Source organism: Ailuropoda melanoleuca, chromosome 8, assembly GCF_002007445.2.
Source record: "Ailuropoda melanoleuca isolate Jingjing chromosome 8, ASM200744v2, whole genome shotgun sequence".
Classification (NCBI taxonomy): domain Eukaryota; kingdom Metazoa; phylum Chordata; class Mammalia; order Carnivora; family Ursidae; genus Ailuropoda; species Ailuropoda melanoleuca.
The window spans coordinates 64,662,666-64,685,907 of record NC_048225.1 but is presented as its reverse complement, the minus strand read 5'-3'; the positions used below and the strand labels follow the sequence as shown (position 1 = coordinate 64,685,907).

The 23,242-nt window shown below is 44.8% G+C and overlaps 1 protein-coding gene across 1 annotated transcript in view; it reads left to right on the top strand.

The window, feature by feature from the left end:
• Window positions 1-14,613, top strand: part of ACBD3 (acyl-CoA binding domain containing 3) — a gene marked incomplete at its 5' end in the record, with an annotated part of 35,063 nt that extends 20,450 nt beyond the window's left edge. Inside the window, 5 exons of the mRNA XM_002926704.4 lie at window positions 1,016-1,174; window positions 2,547-2,721; window positions 6,313-6,499; window positions 8,507-8,791; window positions 12,482-14,613. Of these exons, the coding sequence (XP_002926750.3) occupies window positions 1,016-1,174; window positions 2,547-2,721; window positions 6,313-6,499; window positions 8,507-8,791; window positions 12,482-12,693 (1,018 nt within the window). The remainder of the gene's footprint in view (window positions 1-1,015; window positions 1,175-2,546; window positions 2,722-6,312; window positions 6,500-8,506; window positions 8,792-12,481) is intronic.
• Between the last annotated feature and the right edge of the window lie 8,629 nt (window positions 14,614-23,242).

Here is a 23,242-nt window from a genome sequence, read left to right as displayed (position 1 = left end):
CTCTTTTAAATTCAAAGCTTTGATATTTTTTTAAATTTCAGAAGTAATATACAGATACACGCGGTGTAAATATTTTTCATTATGGCAGCATGTGAAGCACAGACCGAAAACCTTCCCTCCCACCTTGCTTTTAATCGCTCTCTTCTCTCGATAGATGAGAAAGGACACATTTAAAGTGTATCTTTTTTTTTTTTTTTTTAAGATTTATTTATTTGAGAGAGAGCTCGAGCTCACATGTGCACGTGGGGGAGGGACAGAAAGTTTAGCAGACTTCTGCACTGAGCGTGGAACCTGATGGGGGGCTTGATCCCAGGACCCTGAGGTCACAACCTAAGCTGAAAGCAAGAATTGGACGCTGAACTGACTGTGTCACCCAAGTGCCCCCAGTTAAGGTGTTTCTTTGCCGTCCTTTTCCTATTATTTCCTTGCTCTTTTCTTTAAGCATATTAAGTGTCTTTGCATGTCAGGCCACATAGTCATGTTTTTTTGTGGCCACATGGCATTTTGGGGTACATTATTCATTTTATTCATATGCATTGAGTGCTTGTTCTTTCTAGCACTGTGCTCAGCTCTGAGGATGGAGTGCTGGGAGACAGGCAGCCTTGCTCTCGCGGAGCACGGACTTTTAACAGTAGGGCAGGTACATTGCTGAATTTTCATACAGACTTAATTGCAATCACAGCAAACGGTGGGAAGGGAAAGCCTGTGACTCTGTGAGCGTAGGTGAGGGAAACCTTCGGGATGCGGGCACATCATGATCTCAGTGGTCTCTTACTGGGGGACACCTTTCTCCTGTGCTGCGCAGCCGGAATTATTTCTGCCGTGTTCTCGCAGATTGTGAGATTGACCCCACAGAATAAATTTCTACCAGCGGAGTGTATGCCTTTCAGATTTCGATAATATGACCACAGTGTTCTCTCCGAGTTGTGTCAGTTTTCAGTGGGAAATAAAGTCTTTAATTATGTTTAAGCAGGGTTCTTTGTACAGGGCTCACCATGCCTGTCCTCGCTTGTAGGAAGGAGGAGGAGGAGCGGAGGCGGCGTGAAGAGGAAGAAAGAGACCGTCTGCAGAAGGAGGAGGAGAAGCGCAGGAGAGAGGAGGAGGAAAGGCTGAGGCGGGAAGAAGAGGAGAGGAGGCGAATAGAAGAGGAGAGGCTTCGGCTGGAGCAGCAGAAGTAAGGGGGTCGGACTGCTTTTGTTCAAGCGTGAGGGCCGGACCACCACGGTCTACGGGTGCCACCCAAAAGCTCTGTGACGTGTGCGCTGGGAGGCGCACACCACCAGCTCCCACTGTTTGTACCAGTGATCTGTCACGTTACCGAGAGGGCCTCGGCTCAAGCTTCAGTGGGTGGCGACAAGGAAAGACCTTGGGGTTAGCTGCCGGGACCCAGGGACTAGAGCGGGAGCTGAGGTGGCTTGCTGGCTCTGTCCCTGGGTCCACGCGATCTTGTCTCACTTCCTAGCTGTTCTCGCCCCTTCTGTTCTCTGCCTTGGTGGACACAAGGCTGTCCTGGTAGACCGGCCGGATTCGGAGAGAGCCCTGGTTACAAAGTCCCAGGACAGAGGAGCTGCTTCGTGCAGCCAGTGTCAGGCGTGTCTGTTCCTCGTACGGGATTTGGGACCTGTAACCATTTCTCATTCAGGGTTGTGAGAGCAGCTGCGTCACAAAGGACTAGTTCTTCAGGAGGGAGCTGTGGGCACGGGGAGGAAGGGGTTGACGCTGCACGTGGGGGAGGAAGGTCTGAGGTGTGGAGGGGTGGGGGTGGCATTTAGAGGAAACCAGAGAGCATGACAGTCCTTTGGTGTCCTGTTATCTCCCAGCAGCTCCTCAGGCTTCAGCAGTAGTCGCAGACCGGCCCAGGGCCCCATTCCACTTTGGGGAGAGACTAGGAGCGCTCCAGCTTTGGGAGCAGGCGGTGCCCTGGGTGGGCCCAGTGACAGTTCGTGCAGGGCTTTGTGAGATTTTGCTTTATCTCATCTATCTGCTTATTCATCTATTGATAGATGGCTTTGTGGTCTTTGTGAAGTTGGTCACATAAGTGAGGTAGGAGGCCAGTGGTGCCTGTAGGAGAGAAAATGAGATTTATAATAAGAGAAATTACTGTCTCTAAGCCAGAGTGCTCAGATATTTTCAGTATTGTTCTGGAAGGCAGGCCTTGTTTGTTTGTTTGTTTGTTTATTTATTTATTTATTTATTTGTCAGAGAGAGAGAGAGAACGCGCGCACACAAGCAGGGGGAGAGGCAGAGGGAGATGCAGACTTCCCGCAGAGCAGGGAGCCCGACTCGGGGCTCAATCCCAGGACCCCGGGATCACGACCTGAGCCGAAGGCAGACGCTTGACCCACTGAGCCACCCACGCATCCCAAAGGCAGGCTTTAAATGAAATGCTAGGGACCCTCAGTTTCCCTGGCTGTATTTACACTGACCAGCGCCGCTCGTGGCATAGTCTGGTTACTGTGACAAATAGAAATGAGCCGTGAGGACGTTTTCTTTCGCCGCGAGCCGTGGCCTGCGGTCCGACGGCTGTGTGTCCTCTGACGTTGCAGGCAGCAGATCATGGCGGCCTTGAACTCGCAGACGGCCGTGCAGTTCCAGCAGTACGCGGCGCAGCAGTACCCGGGCAACTTCGAGCAGCAGCAGCTCCTCATCCGCCAGCTGCAGGAGCAGCACTACCAGCAGTACATGCAGCAGCTGTACCAGGTCCAGCTCGCCCAGCAGCAGGTGCGCCGGGCGCGGGGGGCTCCCGTGGGGGCCGCAGCCCCCTCACCACGGGGGCTCGCCACTTCCGCATCCGTTAGCCTCGAAGGATAAAGTAACTCGCAGGGGCCTCTGGGAAGGGAGACTTGGGGTGCGCGGGCAGTTACGAAAGCAGATAGATGGCGTGGAAGCAAAAACTGACGTGACCACTGCTTTGTCGCAGGGCATCTGGGGGTCGGTCGTGTGGGCCAGGTGTCATTCTGGTGAGTCCAGGGGAGACTCTCTTGGTGGTCCGGGCACCATGAGGACTTGTAACTCGTGTTCGTTCGACCGTGGTGTTCAGGCGGTGGGCTCTCATAGGCCGGGGCAGCTGCCCGTGGGGGGACCCGTCCCCTAAGGCTGTCGGCTGGTTTTGCAGGCTGGTCCTCTTAATGTTTGCGTGAGGTGCTGGAGTGAGACCGTGCTCCCCTGCACCACGATGGTAGTCCTCCCCCAGCTCCCTACCCGCAGGTACTTGGCTTCCACACAGGAGTGAGCGGCTTAGGATGAAGAGATGGGATGAAAAACAAGGTCACACTTGGATTGGGTCCTGGCTTTGCCATTATCTTGTTTGGTATCAGATAGGCTACCTACTGCTCTGATTTTTCTGTCATTTCTCCCAGTGAGTGAATGGGATAAAAAATCCTGGTACCTGCCCCGCTCACCTCACTGAGCTCTCAGAGGACTAAAGTGAGAACGGGAGTTGCTCTGTGAAAGTATTTATGTACATACAGCAGATCACTGATCCATGTGCACTTTTCACACTGGGCAGAGGCACTAATGCCTTCGTAGAGTGAAGCTGGACAAGTTTTATTTACTTGCTTTTTTTCACTTAGAAAGCAGTTACGACCTGCCAGACAGTCTGAGGGAAGGAAGTGTGCGACATTGTAGAGTTGCTTGACGTTTCTTGTCGGATGAAGTGATCTTGGCTGTTTTACCAACCTCTTTAAATTCTTTGAAAATTAATATCCTTACTTAAAATACCTCTTCCCTTGAGTCTTTAGCATTAGCGAGTAGTTAAAAAGCACTGCAGATTTTGTGTCGTTCATGAGAAGATGAAAAAGATTTTATTTATCGATAAATATAAGTGGCTTTTCTGAGGGGTTTCTTTTCTGTCCTCGAAACCCTGTTTCTGCTTGGGCATACCACCCCCTCTTCCTGCTTCTGTGATGGGCTTTGAGATGAGTTTCCAGTGGGATAGCTCACACGCCCTGCCCTGTTTATGGGATGCTGTCGTTTAGTGAGAACACGGTTGGTCAAGTAGGGCAGACCAAGAATCTGTGGAAGAGAAGGATCTGGAATCCATAATTTAGATAACAGCAATGGAACTCGGTGTTACACGTTAATTGGTGCTCTCTGGGAATGGAGAAGGAGATGCACCGGGAGGGAACAAAGGAAACTTCAGCCCCATAACGTAGTGATTTTTTTTTTTTTTTTGTAAATACTGAGCAAAATGACAGAATACTAACACTTGGTCATTTGGAGGTGTGGCTGCATGAGTGTTTGTTCCTGAACCTTTCTGTGCTTTTTAAAACCTTCCCAAAGTACCGATGAGAGATGGTGTAAATAAATCGTTATGATCTGTTGTCTAGAACAGATAAATATTCGTGGGCAGTGGGATCCCCAAAGGGAGCTGTTCCCTTTGCCGGAGGATTTCAAGTATGGCCTCCTGGAGAGTGGCCGTCTGAGCGGGGGGCTGATCGTCCACAGAAATGCCTGTCTTGCCATCCTGCCGTGCCGTGAGTGTTCTCAGTGTGCCAGCTTGTTTTGGTTGTATGCGCTTTTTCTGGAACCGGTACTCCTTCTAGAAAACTGATGTGGGAATGACCGAGAATCTAGGCCTTGGAAGGAGGTATTTTAAAATCCTGCGTATATTACCAACTTGGTTTGCCGCAGAAGAAAGTGTTGCCGTTGGTGGAAGTAATTGGATTGTAGATGATATGTTAAACGTGTGTGCAGATATGCAGGAATATGTCATTATCCCCAAACCATGAGATTATAAAGGCCTTTTCCCCTGTATTTTCTTTGTTTCATTACTTTATTTATTTTTTACTTTTGTAAACATAAGCTCACTTATGCCTACATGGTTCAATTTAGAGTTACTTCAGTGCCCAACTGTTCATCAACAGTAAAATGGATAAATTGTGTATCTTCACAACGGAATAGCATAGCAGTGTAAACAAATAAAATACAATTACTCGTATGACCTTAATGATGAACCCTGCAAAAATAATGTCGAGTAAAAGAATCCAGACACAAAGAAGAACCTTTATTATACAATTTGATTTATATAACATCGAAAAACAGGCAGAGCAAGTCTGTAGTGTTGTAAGTAAGAATAGTTGTGACCCTTGCAGTATGGCTGGGGAGTGTGTTGAAAGAAGGATTCTGGGATGCAGATAATACCTTGTCCTGGTGTTGCTTACATGGGTATGTTTGGTTTATGAAGAACGACCGGGCTGTACATTTGTGTATGATTGGTACACCTTTCTCTATGTATAGTTCAAAGTTTCCCCAAAATTTGCTTAAGTAACAACACTTAGGTATATCTAGTAATACTAATACCCATCTTTTTTTTTGAGAGAGAGAGAGCATGAAAGGAAGGAGGGTCAGAGGGAGAAGCATACTCCCTTCTAAATGGGGAGCCTGATCTGGGACGCGATCCTGGGACTCCAGATTCATGACCTGAGCCAAAGGCAGTTGCTTAACTGGTTGAGCCACCCAGGCGTCCCCTACTAATATCCATCTTGATGGAGGAAGGGAATGTCCCCAAATAGTTGTCCTTTGTGTTTAAGATGTTTTTACTCTTCCATTTTGACTCAGGACATTTTGATTCCATTTTTATGAATGCACGTATTTTAATCGTAATTACGTAAACAGTGATGAATTTTCATTGAGAAAATATTTTGACCTCATGCTCCATTTTATAAGCTGTTTAATTCTTAGGTTGATATTTTTTATAGTATGATTAACAGTTTTCAGTTCAATTGTGATGTGAGTGTTTCTGTATATAGTTTACGGTGACGATTTCATTTATTGATTATTTTTGTCCATATTAGAGTAATTGCCCATATTTGATTTGTTGATTACTTTGAGGGCCCGTATCAGATTTTACTAATTACAGCTTCTGCCTTCGTAAATTTTCCTCTGTGATCATTTATTTCTACCAAGTTTAATTTTCCTGATTCAGATTTTATGTATCTGAATTTTGTCAAGATTTTCTTCCGTTGGTTTTAAGAACAAATGTCACAGTGTTCAGTTTTTTGCTTTTACTTGTATTTGGGGTTGGTTATTTCTGTCTACTTTAATTTTTCCTGGTTAGTTTTTCTAATGACCCTTAGGTCACAAAAACGTGATCCAGGTTTTTGTGATAGTTTTTCATCATTTTTAGCTGTTGTCTTGATATTGTCCTCATACTCATCATAGATAGGATAAAACTGATACAAAGTCTGTTAGGAATTTCTTGAAGCACGGTGCTTTGGTAGAACAAAAACACGGGGTCAGGGCGCATCCCAGGGCAAAAGTGCCATCTTTAGCCGTCCTGGTCAGCATGTCTTCACTGTTTCCCGCTTGCAGGCAGCCTTACAGAAACAGCAGGAAGTAGCAGTTGCGGGGGCTCCTTTGCCTGCATCAGCAAAAGGTAACGCAGCGGCGCCGGGCGACAGGACGTCAGTCAATGGACAGGCCAAAACTCACACTGACAACCCAGAAAAAGAACTTGAACCAGAAGCTGCAGAAGAAGCTGTGGAGAATGGACCAAAAGGTACAGTTTGGCAAGTGTGTGTGTCTGTCCAGATGTCATAACTGAGACGCATGGAAAGAAAGTCAGGAGTCAGGCTCACTGGCTTTGGAGAGCAGTCACATACTTGTGAGAGTTGAATGCTTTTGTACCCTCTTGAGTCTGAATCTGATGCTTCTGGTGACCCTTAGAATAGCGAGAAGAGTTCGTCAGAGGACTTTTGGACACTTGGGGCCGTGTATGGGTTATCTGTTGCTGTGTAACAAATTGTACCGATTTAGCAGCTCCCTGTACCAGCTATAGATTGTCTCACACGGTGGGTGAGGTGACTGGGGTTTCGGGAACAGAGGAGCCGCTTAGCTGAGCGGTGGTGGCTCTGGTCCCACAGGGTTTCGGTCCTGATGCTGCCGGGACTGGAGTCGGGTGAAGGCTCCGTGGGCACCAGAGGCTCTTGTTTCCAGGTGCTTCCTCCATGGCTGGCAGGCTGGTGCTGGCTGTTGACAGAGGCCGCGGTTCCTTGCCCTGCGAAGCCTCTCCTTCAGGCTGAGTGTCCTCGACGCAGTGGCTGGGTTCCTCCAGAGCACATGATCCAAAGGGACAAGGCAGAGGTGGCAGTGTCATTTATGCTCTGAGTTTGGAAGTACGACATTGGCACTCACGCTGCATTCTGTTGGCCACACATACCGACCCAGGCACATTGTGGGTGGTGACCTCCCCGGTGCGTGAGCACCCAGACATGGGGATAATGGGGTCAGGGCATCGTGGAGGCTGCCTGCCATAGACTGCAGTGTTTTTTTGAGGCTAAAGTACCAGAAGTTAACTTAGCAGCTTCAAAGGTCTGGCTTTTTACGGGCAGCTCATTCCTTCTTTCAGCAATTGACTGAAGATTTTCTGAGCGCTAGGGGGACAGCGTGAGGCAGAAGGACCCACAAGGTGTAAACTGTAACCACATAAGGGCTGTGCTGGGGAGAGAGGCACAGTGTAGGTCGAGAGCGTGTGATGTGGGGACTGTGACTGAGTCGCGGAGGTCGGCAGAGGCTTCCTGGGGAAGAGACGCTTGAGCCGAGGAAGCTGAAGCAAGACTAGGCACTAACTTTGGAAGGAAGAGAAGAGCACGGCAGGGCTGGTGGTGTGGGCAGCGGTGTGGTTCCTAAGAGAGTCCATTTCAGACATCTGCCTTGACTTTGTAGAGTAAGTAACAGAAAACAGCTTTGGATAAGACCTTGAAAATCCCATGGTTTAGTCTCTCTTCTCTTTGATCCTAATAAGAGTTTATCAGTATTTTCTTTTTTTTTTTTAAGTAATCTGCACACCCAACGTGGGGCTCGAACCCATATCCCCAAGGTCAGGAGTTGCAAGCTCCACCAGCTCAGCCAGCCAGGTGCCCCAGGTCTCCCAGGATTTTTAAATGAATCTTTTGTCAGAGGTCTGTGACTGCTTCTGAAAGACCTGCCGAGTGGTCTGGTGCACACAGACACGGCTCAGCAACAGGACTGGCCCCCTGTCTGCTCTGTCCCTAGTGGTGCCATTCTGTCCAGGTTTTTCTGTTTCTCTGAGCTCCTTTAGAATAGCCCCTGGAACTTCGGGATACTCAGAGGTCAAGGCTTTTATTTTTTTTGACAGAGACTGAAGTCAAAGCCCAGCTTTCTTTGTCCAGATCCAAAAGTGAATTTATTCCTAAGTCCAGATGCTCTCCATTATTAGGGTTTCCTGGCTTCGGCTGGGAGGTTTCCAAGGTCAGTCTTAAATCCCTATACGTATGTAATCAGAGTGTTAAAAAAAATCACTTCTAAGATTGCGAATTGCATGTGTTCTTGAAGTGGTGTGGTGACCTTTGAATACCCAGTGACATTGGTAAATGCCACAGTTTGGGGGGACACTTTGCTGGGGAGCCCGTATAGTCCTCTGAGGCCCTGACCCTCAGGTAGACCCCATGGCATGTGGTGCCCCGCTGCAGGGGTCCAGTGCGAGTGGGTCACCTGCAGGTGAAGCCTCATCATCTTCAGCAAGTGTAATTCCTGTTGCCTTTAGAATCTCTTCCAGTAATAGCAGCTCCGTCTATGTGGACACGACCCCAGATCAAAGACTTTAAAGAGAAGATTCGGCAGGATGCAGATTCCGTGATTACAGTGGGCCGAGGAGAAGTGGTCACTGTCCGAGTCCCCACCCATGAGGAAGGATCATACCTCTTTTGGGAATTTGCTACAGACAATTATGACATTGGATTTGGGGTGTACTTTGAATGGACAGACTCTCCGAACACTGCTGTCAGCGTGCATGTCAGTGAGTCCAGTGACGACGACGAGGAGGAGGAAGGTAGAGCCGTTGGTCCGTATTGACGAGTGCTGGGTTGTGTGTTGGCAAAGATGGCACGGGTCCTGTGTCAGGCACCCTTATCTTCCTGATGCACCTCTTCATAAGTGGGACCTCAGCTGAAAAGTCTGAGAGACAGGCCAGCCTCCCAGAAGGGACTGGGGTCCGAACATGCCATTGCTGTGATGCAGGCAGGCCTGTCTGGCAGTGTGTTATGTTACTGCTTTCTCAGTACTGTTTTACTTCCAGCATTTTGTGTTGGAAAGCCAAATGTGCGAGATCATTTTGAAAAATTTTAAAAGACCAAGCAAGAAATTCTGCCAACTCTGGAATTTATTTAAATGTACAATTCTGATATTAGTTTTTTAGGTCGTTACTCTCTCTCTTTTTTTTTTTTAATGTAAATACAGAAACTCATATCAGAACATCATAGCTAAAAAAATAAGTCAGCTGTTCTTGCCCATTTTACACAAGTATAATTTTTTATTTTCTTTAGACAAAATGGAGTGTTTCCAAGAGCAGTCTAAAGTCTGTTGGTCTAGGAAGTAGGTTATAAAATGTGTGCGTATTAATGGTGAAGGTGGTCTCCTTAAGTTTGTTTTACAGAAAAGGTAGAGCTCAGGGCTTTGGTACCTCCCTAGTGAGCACTCGAGTTCCCGGCTCGGCTTGGCCGAGGCTGGTGTGGAAGGAGTGCCCTGGCCGTGGGAGCAGAGAGGCTGCCTCTCAGTTCTTGGAACTAGCTGACCTTTCGGGGGACTCGCAGACCAGCTGCTTGTGCTTGAAGACGGTTGGTAGCGTTTCCAGAGATCACGTCGGGATACATTGAAAAAGGGAGTTGTCAGAGGTTTGTGGAGGAAGGCCAGAAGTTCAGTCAGCGGTCGAGGCGCGCGGTTGGACCCGGCACCACAGGTGCCACACGCCAGGCCCCCTGGGGCCACGTATGGCCACACACACATGGGGCCGTGTTGTTGAGGAGCTGTTTTGTGTCCCATGGCGCTTCGATTTCAGCGGCCTTTCTCTCTGAGGACCGGAGCTGGGTAAAGATGGCCCACAGATACTGCTCCCTGAACCAAAAGGAAAACACAAGAGTGAGGAAAGAGAGACCCAAGCAGGTGCCCCAGCCCCTGTGGCACGTGCCCCCGAGCAGCATCAGGGCCAGGGACTCAGGAAAAGCAGACTGTTTGCAAATGTCTGGGAAGGGTGGTTTGTGTGTGCAGACCGTTGTGCTTCTGAAGAGCTTTGTGGCTGGTGTAGGAGTCTCTGCTCGGAAGCAGGTCGAGGTGGTCTGTTTTCCCGGCTTGCCTGCTGGAGAGTCCCCGAAGGGAGGTGCATCCTAGTGTGAGCCCTCTGCTGAGTGTCATTTTTGGGGCTACTGGTGTTGGGCGGGGCCGGTAAACATGGCCGGGGTCCAGTGCCTCTCCGGAGGCGAGAGCCACGGCACATCCTTGACCTTTGCTGTCACGTGTGACATCCCTCAGGTGGAAATGGACTCACCTGTCCTCACGCTAGTCCTAGTCATAAAATGATTTCCATCTAAAACTAAGCCGTTAATACCCCTGTATGATCTGAAACAACAGTGAGGTTTTATTGCTCCCAAGAGTTGTCCGCGAAGAGTCAGCTTAACTCCTCCTTTTTGAAGATTTAGTTCACAGATTCCATGTGTCCGCATGGCTTCTTATGAAGGCCACCATGCCACCAGGTCTTGTCCCCATGGGGCATTTTATGGGGGTCCTTTTAGCTTGGACTGAGGTGGAAGACCAGTCCAGTCTTTTTGTTTGCTGCTTTGGTGGTTTTTTCTCCATTCGGTCTTAGAAGGTCCGGAGTTTGTTCTCTCTGAGGAAGTAACCCATCTTCCCGCTCTGGTCTTTCCGTCTTTATTGCTGCCAGGTCCCAAGTCTTTGCTTACCTTGACAAAAGGTGCATTGCTCATCGGTTTTAGTTTTACAGGTTTTTGTTTGTTGTTTTTTTTTTTTTAAGATTTTATTTATTTATTCATTCGACACAGCGAGAGAGCACAAACAGGGAAACGGGGGAACAGTAGAGAGAGGAGAAGCAGGCTCCCCGCTGAGCAGGGAACTGATGCAGGGCTTAATCCCAGGACCCTGAGATCATGACCTGAGCTGAAGGCAACGCTTAACCATCTGAGCCACCCAGGCGCCCCAGTTTTACAGGTTTTGAACAAAATCTGGATCTTGAATTCCAGTCATCTGTTTCCTAGATATCCTTGTAGGCAATAGTTTGCATTTTGAAAGACTCTATTTCTCATTTGCACATGAAGGACATTTAAGTATTGCTGTGATGCAGCAAATCTGATTTGGGCCTATATATCAGAATGTCGGTTGCTTTTTTTTTTTTTTTAAGTTTTTTTATTTTAGAATAGTTTTAGCTTGGGGCGCCTGGGTGGCACAGCGGTTAAGCGTCTGCCTTCGGCTCAGGGCGTGATCCCAGCGTTGTGGGATCGAGCCCTACATCAGGCTCCTCTGCTGGAAGCTGCTTCTTCCTCTCCCGCTCCCCCTGCTTGTGTTCCCTCTCTCGCTGGCTATCTCTATCTCTGTCAAATAAATAAATAAAATCTTTTAAAAAAAAATAGAATAGTTTTAGCTTTATAGAAAAGTTGCAAAGGCAGTACGAAGAGTTCCTGTATATTCTGCACCCAGTTCCCCCTCCTGCTAACACCCATCTTGTCCTGCGGTATGTTCATCATCACTAATGAACTGATGTGGATACATTATGATTCGCTGGAGTCTGTGTGTATTCAGATTTCTTAGTTTTTGTCTAATGTTCCAGGATCCCATCCAGGATGCCACATGGTAGTTACCCTGTTTCCTTCAGCTCCTCTAGACCGCGAGAGTTTCTCAGACTTCCCTTATTTAAATGCCCAATAGTGATCACTGACGGTCACCGCACAGTTAGCTCATGCTGCCAAAATTCACTCTGCCTTCTTAGGGACCCGAAAGTCTTTTATCTTCTACGCTGCATATTCCTCTGACCTGTTTTCCTGAGGTTGTTTATATTTAGTATGTGAAACTGAGATTTTAAGCTGGTTCATAATTTTCCCACTCCTATAGGTTTCCAGAGGTATTTTTTCCCTAACCTCGTATCATTACAGTTTAGAAACTGTTAATGGGGACAAACCTAGAATCAGAACTCACTTTTTGCCACTGGGATCATCCCCGGATTGACACAGACCTGTAGCGAAAGGAGTGGATTTTCTGCCTCTCTACTGCAGTTTCCTCCTTTTACTCTCTTCTAGCTGAGATGTACGGAACAGGACAGTCCTCAGAAGCTCGATTGCCCCTTCCTAAAACATAATTTTCATTTTGTTGAGGAAGAGGACGGGAGCATCATTTTCCTTGGTGTTGCTCAGACAAGCAAGGTTCTACCTGCCGGGAGGAGTGAGGAATCAAGTGGGTGTCCCCAGGGAAGAGTGGGGGCTTAGAGATGGGAGTGGTGGTTGGAGTTCAGGGAGAGAGAGATGCCGGCTGCTTCCACCGTCAGATAGCAGCTGCTGAGATACAGGAATGAACAAATGAATGAAAGACGAAACCAGTACGTGCTCACGGGTGCGTACGTTATAGAGTGGCTCCAGAGAATTCCGGCGGAGCCGTTTCTCAAAGGAAAGGACGGGGTTGCTTGATGCAAACGTGATTTTCCAGGATCTGTTCACTGACGCGTCTCCATTCTGTCTCACAGAAAACGTCAGTAGTGAAGAGAAAGCCAAAAAGAACGCCAGCAAGCCTCTGCTGGACGAGATCGTGCCTGTGTACCGGCGGGACTGCCACGAGGAGGTGTACGCCGGCAGCCACCAGTACCCAGGGAGAGGGGTCTACCTCCTCAAGTTCGACAACTCCTACTCCTTGTGGAGGTCAAAGTCAGTCTACTACAGAGTCTATTACACTAGATAAAGATGTCGTTGCAGAGTCTGGAGTCTAGGGTTGGGCAGAAGACAGCATTTAGTTTGGAATTTCTTTTGACTTTTGTGGAGCATTGCAGTCAGTGTTCACCCTGTTGATTTTGGTCTGACGGCTGGTGAACTCTTGTTGGGACTCAGGGTTCCCTTGAGACCCTTTAGCATTAATACTCTGCGGTTCAGGGGATTCCTCAGAGCCCTCCAGCCCTTGGGTGCTGACCACCAGAGTCACTGATGGATGCTGAAGTTACAGGAGCTACGTGTTAAATCTTTAAGGTCTCCAAAATAAAACCTCCCCGCGTTGACCCCACCTGGCTGATGGTGAGTCCCTTGCTGCCTGCTCCGTGGGTCTTACGAGAGCCCGTAGTTACAGTGACCTCTCACTGGACGTCCTCATGTCAGTAGTCTCCCTGAGATGCAGCTGACTTTGGTGAAGGTCATCATTTTGAAAACTTAAAAACTCAAGACCTCACAGATGATCATAGACAAATTGCCTCAGTTCGATTTTGTTCTGAACGACCCAGATTGTTTTGCTTTGAGTGCAGCTGTTCAGAGTTGTAGGACAGAGAATTATTTTCCAAGATAATCTCAGAAATGTTCAAAGCTGATTGATAATTGAACTATCAAGACACCTAGAACACCTCAGACACCCGTCTTAGCAATCCTCTGCTTGGGCCTTCGCTCTTCCTCTGGTACTCACTCAACCAGTAACAAAGCAGAATTAACTCATTTTTGTCTCGATTGGGCTTTATAGAGCATCTCAAATTGAAACTGTTTTCTACACAAGCATATAGGTAGGGGTTTTGTAAACTCGAATTGGCACCCACTGAATTAAAATACATAAAGTCACTTAAATATAATTCGGTGTGTAGGGAATAACATTGCACTAAGTGGAAATCACTGCCAGAGTCAGTCTGTTTTCTTTTCGTGTGTTAATACTTAGGCACAGACCCTACGCAATTCCAGTTTGGAATTGCTTACTAGAGAGAATTGGAAATGCATATGCCCATGCTTAAATTTTGTTATAGCTTTAATCTGTATTATGTCTTTATAGATGGGAAGAGGTACATTTTTGTTTTCCTTACAGAAAACAAATATGGATTAATTGCCTCACGTTTGTATAAGTGATCGACTAGTGTAGAGATTCTTGTTTTCAGGAGGGAGGGTGGTATAGCTAGAAAGCGACAGAGACGGCAATGCACACGTAACGTTACTGTATGTTGTTACTGAAATACTTAGATTTTTACAATTTCCAGTCATAAATCACTTCTCGTAGGAGGGTCTCCGTTGATTAGTTGCGTTATATACAGTTCACTACACAAGGGGCTGTTGGGTTTTGTGTGCTGCATTTCTGTCTGTTTTTTAATACTTGGTTTTGTACATACCTAACTCTGTTCTCTTTTGGTTATTCAGAAACTGGATTATTTTCTCCTAAGCAGTGCTTAATTTGTGTTTTTTAATTTTGATTCATTAGTTCCAGCTCAAAGGTGTCCACACTGTTCTGTCCAGAACACTTTCAGGCTCTCCATCAGCTCTCATGTATATATGGTATAGAAACCATGGGGTTAGGCACTTCTTGACTTTTTTTTTTTTTTTTTCTAAATGAGAAAATACTGTATTTAAAATGTAAAATAAACTTTTAAAAAGCAGGCACTAATATATATTTCTTCCAGCCTTTGATTACAGATTCGTCCTTGCACATGTTAAGATAAATTCTCTTCTGAAAATATCATTGTTCTTGGGAACAGTGTATGTCACTTTACATAGCAGCAGTTCCTGTCATGTGCTCATGTCAGAACATTTTTTGGTTTTAAACTTTTTTATTGCCTTTGGCTGTTGATTAGTACAGTACAAGTGCGATTTCAAAAAGATCTTGAAAATAATATATTTAATCAATTAAAATGTTTATCTGTAATCCGTTGACGTTTCATTAATACAGTTACTCTCTAAAGCATTAGTTCTGTATTTCCTCATTTTGGAAGGACGAGAAGAAATGGCCCAAAAGATCTTTTCTGTTTTAAAAAGAGAAAAACCAACAGCAGACTCTTTCTGACAGATCAGTTTTTGCTGTGAATTGCCCCAGTGAGTTAGGGTAGATTTTAAAGTTTTCAGACTTCTTGGTGGAAAGGAAAGCATGGACTTTCCTTATTGAAAGGGACTTAGAAGATTATTTCCCCTACACACCCACATGCGTAGCATGTTCCTGGAAGTTCACGGGGACCCCCTGCTCTAAAATCCTTGCTGAGGTCTGGACCCTGCAAAGCAGTGAGCAGGGGAGTGCCCCCGCCAGTATCACGTGGAGCGCCAGAGACGATTCTAAAAACGACCCCCTGAAATGCAGGCTCACTTGTACCTCAGGTTTCGTTTGCTTGTCTGAGATTTGGAGAGACCGAAGGAGTCGGTCATCTGGGGTTTTATTGCTGTGCTGGGGTACCATGAACACTTGAGAGCTGTTGGTGTGTGAGTACATCTCGGAAGCCATGCCACTGAGTGTTGACCGTCTGCCTTATGGAAGAGAAGAACAGTCAGTTCAAAATCATAAGTGATGGCTAATAATTCACCGGGGGTGCGGAGCGCAGCAGTCTGCCACCAAAGCCGTCTTGGCGTTGTCTTTCTCCAGCTGAGCTCTGCTCAGCACTTCGTCAGCAGCCTGAAAGCATGTGCGTGTGATCTCCTCGGGAGAGAGCCAGTCCGAACTTCATTTCCATTCACTAATTTTTCAAAACGTGTATTAATCAGACTTGGACTTTTCTCTCTCCTGTATTCACCTACGATTCTTCAACTTGGCTCATTGAGAGCTTTTTAAGATCGAGTTCAATTCTGTCCTTCCAACAGCCTTCTTTGGAATTTATTGCGTGGCCCTTATTTCAGATTCTTAGTATTTTGCTTGATTTACTTTGTAATGAAAGAAGCATTAGCTCCATTTTTATTAGTTGATAGGCCACTTTTAATAAGTTGTGATTTGATTAGGATACTTAATTTAGTCCCTGGAAACAAAGTGGCCGACTTTTCCAGAACTGACTGTGGCGTTTGGCCTGGGGGAAGAGTATAAACTGGAGCAGTCAACGCCTTTCTTTTTTCTTTTTTTTTAAAGATTTTATTTATTTATTTGAAAGAGATAGAGACAGCCAGCGAGAGAGGGAACACAAGCAGGGGGATTGGGAGAGGAAGAAGCAGGCTCATAGCAGAGGAGCCTGATGTGGGGCTCGATCCCATAACGCTGGGATCACGCCCTGAGCCAAAGGCACACGCTTAACCGCTGTGCCACCCAGGCGCCCCAATCAACGCTTTTCTGTGTAGTTTTAACGAAGCCTTGAGCGTGCTTGCTCGTCCAGCCCGGCGCTGAACACCCAGGTTACTTGCGAGTCTGTGGAAAGAGCCAGTCCAAATGTGATCATAAGCGCTGATTTTTTTCACCTTTCTTGAATGTCCTAGCTGTACAATTCTAACAGTTTTTACCCTTTGCCAAAATCCTGAAGTTAAATATCTCCAGTTCGAGGTGACGTAACTTTTTTTTTTTTTTGGCGTGGTGGAACAGAGAGATGCAAACATGTGTTTTTTAAAATTCTGGTCTGTGTTCATGGAGAATTGTCCCTTTTACTAAGTAGAGGTCTGCTGTGTGCTTTTAATCTGCTGGGTTTGTTAGAGTGGTTCTTTGGCCATTTTTCTGTTAATTGAACATTTGAAGTTCCTTGTGATTTTCTTGTTCTGTGGTGTGCCAGCCAACGCTCTCTGACATGTCTTTCTGCACGTCTGCAGGAGTTTTTCTTTTCTTTTTTTTTTTTTTTAAAGATTTTATTTATTTATTTGACAGAGATAGAGACAGCCAGCGAGAGAGGGAACACAAGCAGGGGGAGTGGGAGAGGAAGAAGCAGGCCATAGCAGAGAAGCCTGGTGTGGGGCTCGATCCCATAACGCCGGGATCACGCCCTGAGCCGAAGGCAGACGCTTAACCGCTGTGCCACCCAGGTGCCCCTGCAGGAGTTTTTCGAGAGTAGATACCGAGAAGTAGAATTGCTGGCTCGTGCGGTCTGTACGTTTTTTATTTTAATAGACCCGCCACGTTGTGCTCCAGAGCGGCTGAACCGATGTCCCCTCCGGCTCCATAGTGTTGGGGAATAATTGCTCTTTCCCTTCTCAGTACTTCATATCACCAGACTTAAGTCTTGGGTAGTCCGATGGGTGAAAAATGAAATTTCGTCTTCACGTGTGTTTCCCTGGTAACTAGTAAGGTGAAGCATCTATTTTTATTGGCCAGTTGCTTTTCCCTCCTATAAATTTCCTGTTTGTGTCCCTCCACCCATTTTTCAGTTAGGTAATTTTTACATTGATTTATTAGCACTAAAAATAGATTTTGTTGTATACTGATCATTCAGTATGTATAAGTAATTTCTGTCAGTTTATTGCTATTCTGGTTTTTTTTTATGGTGTTAGGTGTGTTTATGTGTGTCTGTCTTTGGTCATAGACATGTTATAACCGATATTGTCCTTTTCATTCAGTTTTTTCTCTTCTTTTGACTTTAATTTCCATATATATGTATACATATACACACATATATGTGCATATATATATATATATATATATATAGCGGCTTCTAAACTTTGTTCCATTTATCTGACCACTTATATGCTAATACTATAAATTAGTATAGTTTTAAAACACTTTTATACAAGGCAAATCTCCCGGTTTTTTGATACTTTTTCTTACCTACTTTGAACCTTTGTTCTATATGAACATTTAATCATTAGCCTGTCATATTTCATGAAAAGTCTTAATGGGATCTACGTTGGAGTATGCATTACTTTCTAGGTGATTGAGAGAGCTTACACTGCCTTGATAAAAGATTGGTAGTGGGGCGCCTGGGGGGCTCAGTTGGTTAAGCGTCTGCCTTTGGCTCGGGTTGTGATCTCTGGGTCCTGGGATCGAGCCCCGCGTTGGACTCCCTGCTCAGCAAGCAGCCTGCTTCTCTCTCTTCTTCCCTTCTGCCCCTTCCCACCAGTCATGCTCTCTCTTTCAAATAAATAAAATCTTTTAAAAAAGATAAAGCGTACAGTTCAGTGGTATTTACTGTGTACAATGTTGTGCACCCACCACCTCTCTTAGAACTTTTTCCTCACCGTGGAAGAACACCTATGCCCGTCTCCCTTCTCCTCTTTCTCCGTAACTGCTAATCTGTCATTTGTCTCCTGGATTTGCTTATTCTCTATATAAAGAATCACACGATACTTAACGTTTTGTGTCTTTTCAGACTTTAAGCACAGTGTTCACAGGGTTCATCCAAGTTATAAGTTGTATCAGTACTTCATTGCTTTTCATGGCTGAATGATAATCCATTCTATGAATGTGCCTCAATCTGTTTATTCATCAGTTGATGGACATTTGGGTTGTTTCTACCGTTTGACTATTGTGAATAGTGGTGTCACGAGCATTTGTGAACAAGTACTTGTTTGAATACTTGCTTTCATTTATTTCAGGTATATACTTAGGAGTAGAACTGATGGGTCATATGATGATTCTTGGGGAGCCGTGTTTTCCGTAGAGCTGCACCATTTTACGTTCCTGCCAGGGGAGCGGTAGAGGAGAGTTCCTGTTGCTCGTTACGTCTCCAACGCTTGCCGCATACTGTCTTGTTTTACGGCATGGTCGTGGGTGTGAGGTGGTGTTTGGTGGCTTTGATTTGCATTTCCTTAATAAGCAACAATGTCAGATACCTCTTCATGTGCTTGTTGGCCGTTTCTAGATCTTTTTTTTTTAATTCAGTTAGCCAACATATAGTACGTCATTAGTTTCCGTTGTAATGTTCAGTAATTCATCAGTTGCGTATAATACCAGTGCCTATCACATCATGTGCCCTCCTTAATGCCCATCACCCAGCTACCCCATCCCCCTACCCACCTCCCCCATTTCTATATTTTTGGAGAAATGTGTGTTCAGGTCCATTGCCCATTTTTAAAGTGGGTTGTCTTTTGTTATTTAGTTGTAACTGTCCTTTAAATATTCTGAATATTGAACCATTATTAGATATATGATTTGCAAATAATTTCACCCATTCCATAAGCTATCTTTCTACATTCTTGAGAATGTCCCTTGATGTACCAAAGCCTTTCATTTTTATGAAGCCCAGCATATCTTATTTATTCTTTTTTTGCTTGTGCTTTGGGTGCCAAATCTAAGAATCCACTGGCAAATCCAAAGTTTATCCACGTTTGCTTCTAATAAAAAAGCTTTCTAGTCTTAGGTCTTATATTTAGGTTGTCGATCCATTTGGGGTTAATGTTTGTGTATGGAATGGGGTCGGGGTCCAGCCTCATTCTCTGGCGTGTGGCTGTGTCGTTGCGGCAGCACTGTTGGTCCAGGACACTCTTCTTCCCGTTGCGTGGTCTTGCACTCCTTGCGGGGTCAGAGGTGTTCATTTTTGGCCTCTTGGTGGGTTTTACCACTTCACTAATGAAGGATATTTAGGTTGTTTCCAATTTTTTGCTTAAAATTTTGACCTAAATGAACATGTACCTATATCATTTTGCGTATGTACCTTTGTGTAGTTTCATCTTTAAATCTCTGACATATATATAAATACAGGTCTGTATAATTTTTTTTTAAGAGAGAGGGAGAGAGCGGGGAAGGGTGGACGGAGACAGAGAATCTTAAGCTTCACGCTGAGTGCGTCTTGATCCTAACACCCTGAGATCACATCCTGAGCCAAAACCAAGAGTCAGACACTTAACCGACTGAGCCACCCAGGCGTCCCTGATACTTTTTATTGCTATCACAGATTATCTTTTTAAATATCAGATTTGTATTGAGGTTTATTGAGATTTAAATTATATACAATAAAAGTGCACCTTTTTATTTGTGCCGTTAGATGTCACAATGCCACATTTTTTTTGCCTTGTCCCATTAGAATCAGTCCCCCTCCCTGCCTCCTGGCAACCACTGATCTGATTTCTGGCCCGGTAGACGTGCCTTTGCCCGACCACATAATGGAGCTTTTTGTGTCTGGCTCTTTTTCCCTTGGCATGATGTTTTTGAGAGCCACCCATGTTGTTGACGTATGAGAGTCCTGTTTCATTGCCCACTGCCTGGACACGCCATACTCTGTTTATTCATTCACCTGTTGATGTGTGGGTTTTTCCAGTTTGGGGTAATGAGCAGTAAAGCTGCTGTAAACATTCATGTGTCTGTGTGGGCATAGGCTCTCATTTCTCGTGGGTTAATATCTAGGAGTCAGTTTGCTAAGTTTTAAGTATATGTTTAGTTTTTGTGTGTTTTTTTAAAATAAACGGCCACACAGGTTTCAAAAGTACTGTGCCATTTTTAAGTTCCTACCAGCACTGTTTGGGAGTTCTAGTTGCTTCATATCCTCACTAGCATTTTATAGGTCAGTTTTTTGGATTTTAGCCATTTAATAGGTGGGGTCTCATTGTGGTTGTAATTTGCAGCTTCATAATGGTCGAGGTGGTGAGCTTACTTGCCACCCATCTGTTGTTTGATGAAGTAACACGTTTGTATCTCTTGCCCTTTTTTGACTGCACTCTTTTCTCATTATTTACTGGTATGAGTTCCTTACATTTTGGGATACAAGCCCTTTATCAGGAATGTGTTTTGCAAGTATCTTCTCCCTTCTTTTGACTTGCCTTTCATTTTCCTAACAGTGCCTTTTGATGAGAAGACATTTTAAGTTGTTGTCAACTTTTTTCTTTAATGATTTGTAGTTTCTGTGTCCTGAGAGGTCTTGGCCTAACTCGAGGGTTTCTGCTGTTTGCTTTCTAGAAATTTTATAGTTTAGGTTTTACATTTTAGCTTTATGATCTGTTTTAAGTTGATTTTTATATGTAATGTGAAGTAACAATAAAAGTCTGTTGTTTTCTATGTAGACGTGGATGTCTACTTATTCTACCACCATTTCTTTAAAAGACGATCTTTCCTCTTTTGAATTACCTTGGCACCTTGTCAAAAATTAGTTGATTTTAGGGGCGCTTGGCTGGCTCTGTTGGTGGAGCATGTAGCTCCTGACCTTGGGGTCGTGAGTTTGAGTCCCATGTCGAGGGTAGAGTTTACTTTTAAAATGAATGAATTCATGAATGAATGGATCATATATGTGGAGAACTGGGGAGAATCGACATCTTGAGAATATTGGGTCTTCCAATTCTTGAGCGTGGTTTATATCCATTTATTTAAGTCTTACTTTCTCAGCTGTGTTTTGTAGTTTACACTGTACAGACCTTCTATCTGTTAGATTTCTTTCTCAGTATTTCATGTTTTTTGATACCATAAATGGTAGTTTTCTTCTGTAATTTCAATTGCAGGTTGTTCTGTTAGTTTATGTGGCACGTGTACTTGAGAGATTTTTTTTTTTACTTCTAGTCACTTTTTTATAGATTCTTTTTTTTTTTTTTTTAAAGATTTTATTTATTTATTTGACAGAGATAGAGACAGACAGCCAGTGAAAGAGCGAACACAAGCAGGGGGAGTGGGAGAGGAAGAAGCAGGCTCACAGCGGAGGAGCCTGATGTGGGGCTCGATCCCATAACGCCGGGATCACGCCCTGAGCCAAAGGCAGACGCCCAACTGCTGTGCCACCCAGGCGCCCCTTTATAGATTCTTTTTAAGCCTTTCTATGTATAAGATGATGTCCTCCGCAAAGATAGTTCTTTCTTTCCAGTCTCTATGCCTTTTATTTCTTTTTCTTGCCTGTTACACTGGGTAGGACCTCTAGTACAGTGTTTAAAAAGAATAGGAAGAGCAGACTCCTTTCTTCATTCTGTCTTAAAAGGAAGATACTCATCTTTAACCACTAAGGATGATGATAGCCACTAGGTTTTCCTTCATCAGGTTGAGGAAGTTCCCATCTTCTCTTAGTTTGCTGAGAGTTTTTGTTATATGTTGAATATTGCCAAATTTTCCGCATCTGTGGAGATCATGTGACTTTCCTCTTTTGGCCTGTTGATATGTTGAATTACACTGATTGCTTTTCAGATGCTGAACCAACTTGCATTTCTGGGATAAGGCCCACTTGGTGATGATCCTTATCCCCAGATTCAATTTACTAATACTTTTTTTTTTTAATGTTATGTTAGTCACCGTACAGTACATCCTTAGCTTCTGATGTAGTGTTCCATGATTCATTGTTTGCGTATAACACCCAGTGCTCCACGCAATACGTGCCCTCCTTAATACCCATCACCGGGCTAGCCCCTCCCCCCACGCCCCTCCCCTACAATTAGCAAATACCTTGTTAAGAATTTTTATGCCTGTGTTCATGAAGGATATTGATATGTAGTTTTGTTTTCTGGTAATGTCTTAGTCTGGTTTTGGGATCAGTAATGAAGGCTTCATAAAATGAATTGGGAAGTATAACCTCTTACATTTGCTGAAACAGTTATTATTTCTTATTTAAATGGTAGAAATTTCCAGAGAAGCTATCCAGGCCTGTAATTTTCTTTTTTTCTTTTTTTTTTTTTAAAGATTTATTTATTCGACAGAGATAGAGACAGCCAGTGAGAGAGGGAACACAAGCAGGGGGAGTGGGAGAGGAAGAAGCAGGCTCATAGCAGAGGAGCCTGATGTGGGGCCTCGATCCCATAACGCCGGGATCACGCCCTGAGCCGAAGGCAGATGCTTAACCGCTGTGCCACCCAGGCGCCCCAAGGCCTGTAATTTTCTTTTCTTTTCTTTTTTTTTTTAACTGAATTCCCTTTCATATATATATATATTTGGGTTCTCTGTTTCTTCCCTTTTATTTATTTATTTATTTGTATTTTTATTTGTATTTATTTATTTTTTTTAAAGATTTTATTTATTTATTTGACAGAGACAGAGACAGCCAGCAAGAGAGGAAACACAAGCAGGGGGAGTGGGAGAGGAAGAAGCAGGCTCACAGCAGAGGAGCCTGATGTGGGGCTCGATCCCATAACGCCGGGATCACGCCCTGAGCCGAAGGCAGACACTTAACGACTGTGCCACCCAGGCGCCCCTCTTCCTTTTTTTTAAAGTGGGCTCCCCGCCTAGCCTGAGCTTCAGCTCATCACAGCCTTGTGATAAGAGTCACGTGCTCTACTGACTGAGCCAGGTGCCCCTGTCTGTTTTCTTCTTGAGTAAGCTTTGTAGTTTGTTCCTTTCAAGGAATATTTCCAAACTATCATTTGTTTGCATAAATTTCATCATCATATTTCATATTATTTACTTAAGGTCTGAGGATCTGTGGTATGGTCTCCTCCTTCATTCCCACAGGTAATGTGTGTCTTCTCTCTCTTTCTTGATCTGATTGGCTAGAGAAAAATCAATTTATTAATATTTTCAAAGACTTAGCTATTGGTTTCATTGAGTTTTTTTCTATTGTTTCTATATTTTAAGTTGAATTGATTCTCCTTATTGCTGCATTCTTTTTGTTTGTTTTGGGTTTAAATGCCCCCTTTCCCCCAATTTCTCTTTTTTCTTTTTTTTTTTTTAAGATTTTATTTATTTACTTAGAGTGAGCGAGAGAGAGAGAGAGAGAGAGAGAGAGAGAGAAGGAGCAGGGGAGGGGCAGAGGGAGAGGGAGAAG